This window comes from Martes martes (assembly GCF_963455335.1).
Source record: "Martes martes genome assembly, chromosome: 9".
NCBI classification, from domain to species: Eukaryota; Metazoa; Chordata; class Mammalia; order Carnivora; family Mustelidae; genus Martes; species Martes martes.
Genome location: NC_137896.1, coordinates 29,979,626 through 29,991,846, shown reverse-complemented (window position 1 = coordinate 29,991,846; position 12,221 = coordinate 29,979,626). Strand labels below are relative to the sequence as shown.

At 49.2% G+C, this 12,221-nt stretch overlaps 1 protein-coding gene across 2 annotated transcripts in view; it reads left to right on the top strand.

The window, feature by feature from the left end:
* The window catches only part of SLC23A2 (solute carrier family 23 member 2), a 131,698-nt gene that overhangs the window by 76,957 nt on the left and 42,520 nt on the right, over nucleotides 1–12,221 (top strand). For both annotated transcript variants that reach the window (XM_080812904.1, XM_080812905.1), the window contains 2 exons: nucleotides 3,944–4,060; nucleotides 6,065–6,222. In XM_080812904.1, coding sequence (XP_080669030.1) covers nucleotides 3,944–4,060; nucleotides 6,065–6,222 — 275 coding nt within the window. The remainder of the gene's footprint in view (nucleotides 1–3,943; nucleotides 4,061–6,064; nucleotides 6,223–12,221) is intronic.

The window sequence follows — 12,221 nt, the reverse complement described above, 5'->3', positions numbered from 1 at the left end:
AGGAATTGAACTTTGTTTATAGTGAGGGTATTTGGAACAAGAATGAAGTAACTACAAGTAAACGGTTTAGATGTTCCCATTGAAATATCAGCATTTTGTTATTTTACAGTTTCCCCACAAAATGTGTTTACAACAGCATGTGAAGTGGTTGCAGCAGTATTGGGCAAATCACTATTAATCACAATTTCAGAGAGTCCATTGTTTCTGGCAATTTCTAAGCAGCAACCCTGTTCTTCCTGGGAGGCTGTGTAGCATGGTGGCAAATGCAGCCTTTGTGGACAGCCTGTGTGTTCAACTGCTGGGCGACCCGCTCGGCTCCTCAGGGTCTCTACCCCCTTGTCTGTAAAATGGGGTTATTATAATGTGTCACTTCCTAGGTCCCTTGCATGGAGGACTGGAGGATGTAAAATAGCACGAGGTTTTTAGGAAGCAGAGATTGCCAAAATGTGGAACTAGTTACAAGTGAAGTAGTTATAATGTGTACCCACTTGAATATCCCACTGGCTTGGCACTGGGATCTTTTGCTGCCCATTGTTTCAACAGCTGGGTGGTTGCAATGGTCACCAAGTTTGTTAAATAGAAGATAAACTTATTTTTGTAATGTTGAGATTTATTTTTAAAGTTAAAGACCTTTTAAACTTTCAGTCCTTGTGGATTCTGTTTAAAATTAAGGTACCAGCAGTTCTTGATAAAGGAAGTTCCCTTGGAATAGATTAGACAAGAATACAGCATTGGTAACTTTTGAAGCTGGAGAGAGATATGGGGTTGGTATTCCATATTTCCACCTTTGTATATGCTTAGAAAATTGTGTAGTACAAAGATAAGAGGATAATTGAGTCATACCTTGTTGTTGCTACTCTTTGGTTCTCTGGTATTGATTTTGGCTGTGGAGAAATCGGGCCAGTCTTGTTTTCTTCTTTTTATCAGCATCTTGATCTTTTTGCCTGTTTTTTGGATTCTTGCTTTATCTTTGATATTGAGTAACTTTACTTAGATATGTTTTGATGTTGACCATTCTCGGTCAGTGTTTTCTGGCACTTGGAGTATTTAGCATTAAGGATCCTTTTATTTTAGGGAAGCTGTCTTGAATTCTGTCTTTATTTTTTGTTTCAGTCTATTCTTTCGGTTTTCTTATTTGAGGGACATATTTTGGATCTCTTTTGCTAGCCTTCTCTAGCTATCATTTCTCTCTAATCTTTTTTTTCTTATATTGTTTGATTTCTTTTTTTCCCCCCACTTCCAGCCTGTGACTCTTACTTTGTTATTCATGTCTGTTTTCTCTTGTGCTCCTTCACGTCCACTTTTTATTCCTTTTCTTAAAAAAAATTCTGTCAACATGTTTTATTTCCCTTTGTTCTTAAATTTCTGTTTTAAGGTCTTTCTTAATGCAGTTGATTGTTTTATTGAGTTTTCAAAATATCTGAGTCTGAGCAACATTGGTGGTATCATGGCTGCCTTCCAGAATATCTGAATAGTTTTCGTTAATTCATTGAGTACTTGGTGGGTTTTTCTTTCTTTTTTTTGTTTTGTTTTGTTTTGTTTTGTTTGTTGTTGTTTTTGGTGGGTTTTTCTAATTTGCAAACATATCCTTTAGTTCTTGGAAATTTTTTTATTTCTTCAATTCATTTTTATATTATGTTTTCCTTGTTCTATTTGTAGAACATATTAGACTTTTAAAAGCTTATTATTTCTTTCTTTTTTTTTTTTTAAAGATTTGTTTGAGAGAAAGTGTGTGTGTGTGAGAGAGAGAGAGAGTCAGAGACAGAGTCAGGCAGGAGGGGCAGAGGGAGAGGGAGAGAGAATCTCAAGCAGTTTGAGTGCTGAGTGTGAAGCCCAGTGCAGGGCAGATCCTACGACCCATGAGTTTATGACCCGAACTGAAACCAAGAGTCAGACATTCAATTGACTGAGCCCCCCAGGTACCCCTAGACACATTCTTAGGAGCAGGATTCTGCTTCTCCCTCCCCACTCTGCTCCTTCCTGCTCACTCACTTTTTCTCCCTCCCTCTCTGTCTCAAATGAACAAAAAAACTTAAGCAAACAAAAAAACCCCAGGCTATTCCAAGGATTCACAGGCTGTCTCCCAATTGCCAGGCAAGGACCTAGCCATTTTTTTCTTTTTTAAAGATTTTATTTATTTTATTTGACAGAGAGATCACAAGTAGGCAAGAGTGGCAGGCAGAGAGAGAGGGTGAAGCAGGCTCCCCACTGAGCAGAGAGCCCGATGTGCGGCTCGATCCCAGGACCCTGAGATCATGACCTGAGCCAAAGGCAGAGGCTTAACCTACTGAGCCACCCAAGCACCCCCACAAGCCATTTTTTTGAAATGTGTGAGGGCTTGGACAAGCCAGGCCTGCAGAGTTAACCCTTTCCTGCACATTAGTGCATACCACACTCTTCACACACATGTATTTTCTCTATCACCCCTACCAACAGATTTTTAAAAGGCACACGTGATCCATTTTAACTCATTCAGGAATGCAAATCTGCCACTATCTTGTTGTTTAGAATGGAAAGAAAAGTTCTCTGAAAGGTCAACCTCAGTTCTTGTTTGGATTTAGCTCAAATGTCAACTTACATCAGACATTTATTTACCCTTAGGCTTTAAAAGGTGAGGCTGAATTGCGTCACTTCCTTTGTTCAGTGGTATTTGGGCCCCAAATCCCTGTCTGCCTCTGCACAGGAAATCGACCGACAAACAGGGAATCAGTGTCTTTCTGTGGACCATATCCATGGACAAGAGGGTATAAGTGGGGCTAGATAATGTCAGAAGGTCATCATCCTTTTTTGTGAAACATCTTTTACTTTTTCCTGTTATGCACTTTTTTTTTTTCAAGATTTTATTTTATTTTTAAAGATTTTTATTTATTTATTTATTTGACAGAGAGAGAGAGAGAGAGAGAGAGAGATCACAAGTAGGCAGAGAGTCAGGCAGAGAGAGAGGGGGAAGCGGGCTCCCCACCGAGCAGAGAGCCCGATGCGGGGCTCGATCCCAGGACCCTGAGATCACGACCCGAGCCGAAGGCAGCAGCTCAATCCACTGAGCCACCCAGGCGCCCCGTGTTAGGCACTTTTTTAAGTTACAAAAGACTTAAAGTGCTCATCTCGGATTCTAAGAAATTGTTCATAGAGTTTTAGAACCCAGAGCAGTTTTGAGGGTACATGGGAGAACTTGAGGTTATCTTGAGTTTTCTGTTTAGCTGAGAAGTAATGTAGACGTGAACTGAATGCATCTAGACTATAACCTAAAATGTCCAGTCTTTGTGAAGATTTTGGCTCAAAAAGCATACAACACTTAATGTTTTTAGAAGTCAGTAGTAATGGGGAGGGGGAAGGGAAGGAAAAAACCCTGTCCCCTAAACTATAAATACATCTTTAGTCTGTTTTTACACAAAAATTGAAATCCTATCTGTGTCCTTTTGAATTTTACTTTTCACTCACCATGTGTCAGAGCAGCTGTCTTTTGATAGGGAGGGTGTAGGACTTTGTTTTGAAGTACAGAGATCTTTCTCCTTGCAGGGATGGGATAGAGTAGAAGGGACAGTTTAGTGCTCTTTGTCTGAAAGTGGTTAGCATTTTATAACGTTTTCTTCCTTTGGGGCACCACTCGAGAACTGCTCATGCCAAGACATCCCTTTGTGGGCTCAACCAGGGAACATCCCTCTCTGTGTAGGGCCCCCTGGGCTTGGGGAGAAACCCTGAGCAAGCTCGGTGCTCTTGGAGATGAGTCTGTGACAAGGGATACCGAGCCCCCAAACCCTGAGGACTGGTCGTCTCACTGAGTGTGTTGAGCATCGCATCAAAGGCAGCCAAGGCTGATTTTTGCAAGAGCATGGCCACCACTTCATAAAGTTGTTTCTCAATAATAGTGGCCTGCTCCGAGCTGAGTGTGTCACTGGTCCTCGCTTTTATTAAATAATGCCTTTTCTCCTGTCACTCACAGAGCTCTCTTGCCGAAACCCTGGATAGTACCGGCAGTCTAGACCCCCAGAGATCGGACATGATTTATACCATAGAAGATGTCCCCCCCTGGTACCTGTGCATATTTCTGGGGTTACAGGTAAGATGGTTCCCTTAGAATGTAACTACCAGCAGATGTTCAACTTGTCTGTCTGGATTCTTTAAAAATTCAATTTTGATTTTTATTTATGGACAACTTTATTATAAATTACTCTTTTAACAATGGTGACTGGGACTCGTTAGCATCCATTTCATAGTAGTGGAAGGAAGAAAAGAACAGGAGGAAGAGGTTGATCCAGGCATGAAAGAGGGAAAATTCTCAAGGAATGAACAAGACGAGTGATGTGACAGGAAAGAGGAAGGACCGGTGAGATAAAGAAAGAGGGGAGAATGCAGTGAGGGAGGGAAGAGAAGTTTTGATCTTCATTTCTGGTCATGCAGTCCAGTCGTGGTCAGTTCTGCTGTGAAACGGGTGACACCAAGAAGTGTCCTATTGGCGGGGATGCACATGGGAGGTTTCAGTCTTCTCTGCATGGAAAGGGAGACCCGCTATCATAGAGGCTTTGTCTGCTGCGGACTACCGTGGGAGCACGGTGGGCAAGCCACCAGATGCTGGGAGACCAGGTGGATGGTGACCCAGCCTGATGTGGGCCCTGCATCTTGGGTATTTTCCTCCCCTCCCTCTGTACCCTTTTCCCACTTAGGGGTTGGCGGGAGGCCCAGAGGCCCTGACCCCCTGGCCTATATCTGCCTTGGTTGTTTTAGCCCGGACTCTGTTCTGAGGTTTGACTTCCTTTCTTCCGTTCTGAAGTTGGAATGGGCTGTTCCACCTGAGGTATTTCAGATGCTGAGAAAAATCGGTCCCGATGCACCCCAGACACGTGTAGTCACTTGAAGGAGGGGCTGTCTCTGCAGACACCTGATGCTTTGGTCTGGTTCCCAGCACCCTCAGCACCTCTGTCCCCACCTCTCACACGGGCATCAAAGCAGCTGGTCACCTAGACTGAAAGGTGTCTAGTAAAGGAGTCACAGCCAAAGGAGCTAAGTGGTCTTTAGCTTGGGCTGAGTATCCTGAATCAGATTCAGAAAACTCACTTTTGGAAATGTTTATATTACAGATGTCTTTAGAAGAAGTATTCCTTGGTCTTATAGGATCGGGAAACCTTGCATGTGTCATGCCTGTCTTGATGATCTGCAGTGCTCTTAAGCTTATGAGCAGCTCTGCAAAGTCCCAGACAGGAACGTTCTGTTCCTCGCCTGGAACACCTCACTGTGTTGCACAGTGGAGTGTCGGGCGTTAGGCAACCTATTTTGGCAAATGAGAGCAGAGACGGGAAACTTGGGAAGGGAAGTAGTAAGTTTGCAGAACAGAAGAGGGACCTGAACAGACAGACCTCTGGGAGGAAGGGATGTGAGCAGCAAGTGCCAGGAATGTCCCACCAGGGGCCGAAAGTGGGGGCTGGGTCCCAAAGGAGGAATGGGGGATGGGCACTTTCTGGAGGGTTCCCACAGCTCCCACACACCCATAACCCTTCCCGATGGTAGTCAAACAATGCCAGGCCCTAGAAAAAGATGGGAAACACCCTGTGCATTGACGCTTGTGTAACTTTAACCCACAGAGAATTTAAGGAAAAAAAAAAAAGGCAGACTGATGATCTCAAGAATATATATGTAGAATGCCACGTAAAATATTGGCAAATCGCACCTGAGAAGAAAAACCTAGCATGACTGCTGAGGGCTTGTTTCAGGAATAGTTCCGTGCAACACAATTCATGTCAACAGATTAGAGGAAAAGGATCTCAGATTTTAGCAACTGATGCTAAAAAAGCGTTTGAACAAAGCAGGTGTTCCCAGTCAGAGTTCTGTAAATAAACCTCACCTGTGCAGGCCGGGCTCAGGTTAGCCATAGACAGGAAATTGTGCCAGGAAGGAGAAGCCTGAAGAAGGGAGAGGATGTGCTACAGGGTAGACATATGTACCCAGAACACCAGAGAGTCTTCCTGTGGGCCGTTGTTCACAAACAGCCGGGGCTCTGGTTCGGATTGGATCGGACAAAAACACGAGGAAGCGCTCCTCTCTCCCCAACCCCTCCTGTCGCCCACAGCACTACCTGACGTGCTTCAGTGGCACCATCGCCGTGCCCTTTCTGCTGGCCGATGCCATGTGCGTGGGCTACGACCAGTGGGCCACCAGCCAGCTCATCGGGACCATTTTCTTCTGCGTGGGAATCACAACCTTGCTGCAGACAACGTTTGGATGCAGGTGAGATTGGGGTGCTGAATTGGGGTGCCAAAGCCCCCTGAGGCATGGAGCAAGGCCACTCACCCAGGGCTGCTCGGAAAGACTAGCTGGAGCTGGCAGGGTGGGGGGGCATCCTAGTGGCCACGGTCAACCCCCCATCCCCCATCCCCACCCCCGTGTTTCTTTTCTTGGTGGAGGGCCCAGCCTCTCTTCCCCAGGCGTGCAAGCTGGAGACTCAGACTCACTCTCCACTCCTTCCGGATCCCAGCGGGCAGGTCTCATTCTCTCCAGGATCCCCTTCCTGTCCCCCTTCCTTTAGTTCAGACCTAACTGTTCTGCTCCTGCCCACTGGTTTCCCTGCCTTCAGGGTGGCTCTGCTCTCCACTCTGTGGCCCCCCTGCCCATCTTGCTCCCGTTGCATCTTCCCCTGAGCTGCCTGCCGGGCTGCAGCCCCACTCCCTGTTCAAAATCTGACCACTCCCACCCTATAGGCTTCTCCCTTGCTCTCTGTCCCACTACCTTGCCGTGGACTGGCCTCTGAGCCCTGCACTCGCCTTGGGCTGAGCTCCTCCCCGAGCCTGCTGTTTCCCCTCCTGTGCTTGTGCTCCCCAGCAACCAGTAAACCCTGCTCATCCTCCCGGCTTGTCCCTCCCCCTCTGTGAAGCACGCCTGTGTCCCCAAGGCTTCTGTCGTTGCCTCTGAATCCCCACACATGCATCTCGTGTACAGTCTTCTGATGTGGCTCTTAGTCCACTCTGTCCTTTTTTGTTTTCGTGTCTTTCCCCATGGGATTGTGCTCCCCTCGGTGCCAGGGCTCTAGCTGGTTCACCTTGCATCCCCAGCCCCCAGCTCAAATGGGTATGGAGCTGGCACGGGAAGGAAAAGAACCGTCCTTGCCTGCCTCCTTGTGCGGGCCGCTCATTCCTCTGCTCTCTGCTCTTCCACCCTCGTCACAGTTCAGTCTCCTCCTTTGCCCCTGGCTCTGCTCTCTGCCTGGAGCCTGCTGCGGCAGGACCCACTGTCCCCAGCGAAAGGGCAGAAGAGTACGCTCGGGAATTCTGTCCCCTGCCCTGTCAGAGACAGCCTGAGGAGGGCTTTACCTTCTCTGCCGGGGGAACAAGAACAAGAAGCTACAGAAGGCATCTTGAGACTCATGAACTGTATTCTGAGGAGTCTGAACCCTCAGAGACCTCCCGAGGGTTGCCCTTACCTGGGGACAGGAGAGATACGGGAAGGGCTGTGAGCAGAATTAAGGTGTTCTGATTGGCCTTGCAGGCTGCGTCCTGGGAAGGGATAGGGCAGCTTTCTGGCAGGTCTGCGGATGGATGGAAGGCTGTGGGGGGTGCCCAGCTCTTGGAGTTGTCCAACCCCAGCAAGCCTGCCTGTAGCCACCACTCTGAGCACCTCCCTTACCCCAGGGGGATGGTCTCTGTGATCTGTGAGGATCTGTGAGGGAGGGGCAGGGTGTCACTGACCTGTGAGAGGGAGGGGATGTGTTCTGGGCATTCCAAGAAGGACTTGAGACCTTTTCTTAGAGCCAGGTAGATAAATATGGTTGGGAGCATCTTTCAGTCCTTTGAGAAAGCATTCGAGGTTCTGTATTTCAAATCCAGAGTGTATTAAAAAGCTTTTGACTGACTTGGGAGCCTTACCTTCTACACAGGCCATTGATTCTCTGGCAGGGTGGGTGGGGATTGTTCTTTTTCTAAACAGCTGACTCCTTGGGGAACTTGTTGCACAAACCATCTGTAAAATTGGGCAGTGCTTACAGTTGAGATTGCTGGTTGATCTGAAGAGTAGAGATTGCTGATTGATCAGAAGAGTGGAAGCATATGTCTTTAGTGTGGTAAAATATGCAGTGTGCAGCTCTGCCCTGGTCTTATGCCAAGGAGGCTAGTCCTGGCTGACAGTTGAGCCTGGCAGCAGCAGGCACGGTTGCCTGCTGGTGAGACGAAGTGGGGGGCCTTTGGGTGAGGGCAGAGTGATGGGAGGGTACCCTTACCCCTTACCCATTCTTGGGGCACAAGAGACCTAGCTTGGGTCTATGCACCCACCCCCCTAGCAGCTGAGCCGAGAAGGAACAGGAGAGGGCTTTGAAACACCTGCTGGGATCGCTTGGGGACCCAGCATGTAGAGCTGCAGTAGGTGTGCGCATGCAAACATTTGTGCGTGCACTAAGTGCCTGTCTGCACCCCGTGCCCAAGAGGTTTGGTGAGTGCAGCTTTCTTTGCTCGGTTTCACGGTGGGAGGGGTGTGTCGGGGAAACCCCACCTGTGTCCTTGGGAGGTGTGGGAAGCCGTGGGTCCCATCCTCACTGTGGTGTGGCTGCGTGCCTAGATTGGGAGGTGGGTGTCCATCTGCCAACCGTGTTAGTGAATGTGTGCTGCTGCGGCAGGACGGCGTGTGTTGAGGGGCTTTCGTGTGGTTTCGTCTTGGGATGTGGATTTTCTGTGGCCATCACAGTGTGGTGGTGTCCATACTCTTAACATGGGAAAAAAGAGGAGGAAGTACTGACCTGTTCCGGCAGATAGGCAGCGAGCAGTCTGTGTGGGAGGCCCTGGGTGCCTGGACCCAGCTGTGGGAGTTGTTGAGGTGAGCGTGTGCTGTGAGGTGTACGGGACTGCCACCTGCACCTTTGGGGATTTGAAGGGAGAGTCCTGGGAGAGGTGATAGCATGTGAGATGGGTCTTGAAGACTCAGTGGGCTCCTGGCCCAGGAGGGTTGAAGGAACATTTTCCATCCTGGGCAGGGCAGGGGCAAAGGCAGGAAGTCAGCCTGGTGAGGCCTCCCCCTACACCAGAGGCCAGGCTGTGGGCCAGTCTCCGATGCTTGGGTGTTTTCAGCGGGACAAGAGAGCTTGCTTGGGCTCCATTGGCGGGGCACTTGCCTACTGGGGCTGAGAGGGTGATGGGCCAGATTCAGGGGACCAGGGATATCTAGGAGAAAGACAGTGGGATCCGTGCAAAGATTCTGGAGGGGAAATAGGAAGGAAAATGTTAGAGGTTTCAGGGTCCCTGTGTGGGGCTAGCCAGGGGCCAGTGGGACAGACGGAGACAGAGTGTGTGTACGTGTATGTTTTTCAGGGTTGAATGATGAGTTCAGCTATAGTCTGCGTTCTGGAAGTTCGTTCCTGCTTTTTGATCCTAAAGTGGAAAAAACACGGGTGTACCTTGTGTGTGTTCATTATTAAAGAAAATGATTGGATGAATTTGAGCCAGCTGTCTTTGGGTCTGGGGAGAGTCGAGGGAGCAGCCCACCCCCTGATGTCACCCCCTCAGGTTTCTGGCCCTTTTTGCACTGGGTTAACTCTTGCTCTCCTCTGTGCTAACAGCACTGTTTTCCTGCCTGGGATCCTTGCTGCTAGGGCTGTGGATTCCAACTCTGCAAAGCCTCAAGCTGTTATCGATACATTCGTTTCAGTGTTTGTCCACTGTATATTTGAGGGCCTGCTGAGCACAGGTGAACTGAGATGGTGAGGGGGTGAGGGTGTTTCCCCCTCCCTGCCTGGCTGGTCACCACCTCTGGGGTTTGTTTGCTGCACCTGTATATTCAAGTGTTCTCTCTCCTCTGCATCTCCCCATCCTTCAACCCTCCCACTAGAGCTCTGACTTCTCTAATCCCTGCTCTTCCCCTCCTTCCTGTGGGCCCCAAGGGGCAGGGCTCCCCTCTCTAGTGGAACCACCTCCTATGCCCTTAGCCCATTTCCTGTAGGTTGAGTGAGAGAAAAGCAGAAATCCCAACAGTGGCCAGATACCCCCTGCCTCCCGTGCACAGCCCCTCCTCCCACGTTTCCAGCAGAGCAAGGCGGGCCTAGGACCTCAGCGTGAGGAGCCCTCGATGGTACTGGGACACCCGGCTCCTACTCAGGATGGGGTGGAGGAGGGGCCTCCCAGGGTCTGTTCCAGAGGCTCCCCAAAGCCATGCTGCCGGCGCTGGCCCAGATAGAGGTGGGATGCATGTATCAGGTGTTTAGTTGTGTGTGGTTAATTTGGCAGTGCGGTGATGCTGCTTTAATGGTTGAGTAACACTAAAAGTGAAATATTACTGTTCTAAGGAAAACTAACTTAGGATTGCAACTAATAAAGGTAATTGATGTACTTTAAAAAAATCAGGTTGTTGGATATTTTATTTTATTTTAAAGATTTTATTTATTTATCTGACAGAGATCATAGTAGGCAGAGAGGCAGGTGAGAGAGAGAGAGAGGGAAGCAGACTCCCTGCTGAGTAGAGAGCCTGATGCGGGGCTCGATCCCAGTACCCTGAGATCATGACCCAAGGTGAAGGCAGAGGCTTAACCCACTGAGCCACTCAGGCGGCCCTGTTGGATATTTTAATGATGAACTGTAATCCTCTGGGCAGTCAGAACCTACAGTACTTGGTGTAAAGCATTAGCTGAAGGCAGGTGGCAAATAATGGTTTCTTTTCCCATCACACATGGGGGAGTGCAGCAAGCACAGGAGGTTAGAGGGACCTGCTCAGCCCTCTGATTTGGAGCAGATGACCTCCCCAGCTCTGTTTCCTTTTGTGAAAAGGAGAGGTGGCTCTTCTGAAGGTGGCCTGTAGGTGACATTTTGCCATTATTGTGCAAATAGATTATTACAAGCTTCCTAAACTCCATCTGAGACATGGTAGAGAATGACTCCTTGAAAGATCTTACAGTTCTGCTGGATGCTCACTATAGGTCTGGAAGGATCATCTTAACAGACTCACGTATTTACTTCCGGATCACCACAGGATCAAAGAAATAAAGCCATTGGGGTTGCGGGGATGGCCAGGGTGGGACAGTGTGTGTGTGGGGGGGGGTGTGCTGCTGGTGTCGGGAGCGGGCTTTATTCTCAGTGTCCCAGCGGTAAGGATTATAGGTGGCCTGTGTGTGCGTGTGTTTGTAGTTTAGTGCCCATTCCCTTAGGCTTAGAGCCGCAGAGGGAAAAGAGTTTCATGTTCAGCTTGCATGGTATCTAGGACCTGTTGTCAGACCATGTAGTGTCTGAGTTCTGTATGTGGTTTTGCCTACCCTTCCCCACCCCCTCGCCTTGTGCTGAGTGCCCAGTGCTCTGTTGTACTGCATGCAGTGGGAGCGGGCCCTTCACTTTGAGAAAGCTGGGTTTAGAGCCGAAGACAGAGGAAAGTGTCAGTGTCCCTGACCTGTGGGCTGTGACCAGGTTATCCCTCCTCCTCACTTCACACGGGCACCCAGGTGGAGAGTGGCACGTTATTCCCGGAAACCTGTTTTATTCCATGAAAGTAGCCAGAATTGCTCAGGAACGAACGGGTAGAGGTGAAGCCAGTGCATGTCTTTGCGTGAGCCCCAAGTGCCAGCTTCAGGATGCCGCCAAGTGAAGGCTCCTTGGGGGCGGGTCACCCAGCGGGGCTGGCCAAGGCCACACCATGTGTGCTGCAGACCCTCCTCCCTTCCCTGCACACCTCCCTCTGCACCAAGTGCTTTCCTTTCCTCTGGGGACCATGATGGTTTGGAAATAGTGGTCGTTGTGGGTCTCAGTCCCTGATGCCCCGTGACTTCTGTGGCTTTAGTGCTGCCCAGAGCCTCAGCCTGCTGGGGATAGCCATTCTGCCAAGGCTGCTGCTGCTGCCGCCTCCCTCCTCCCCACCTTGCCTTTTCCTTCTTGCTCCTGCCCATTGACCTTTACCCCCTGCACTTTGCTTTCAACAACGTCTTCATTGCTGAATTCCCTCAACTGAGGTTTTAACAGTTCTCATTTTGGTTAGTTTGTGATGTCAGTCCCGGGAACTCCTGAGCCTTGTTCCAAGAATTAATTCAAAGCTTTGAAATCCTGAGAGATCAGGGCAAGTTTGTTCCGATTCCCCTGCACCTCCCCCCACCCCCCAATGCTAGCCAGCTGGCAGCAGTGTTGCCTCCCTGGCTTCAGGGAGGACTCAGCTACTGTATCACTTTGGCTGCTGCCACCTCTTAAAATAGAGGCCAAGTCTCTGTACAGCTCTGAGCTTTCCAGAGTCCTCATCCCTCACCCCAGGTGTCAGTGCAGAACTGGGGGTGAAGG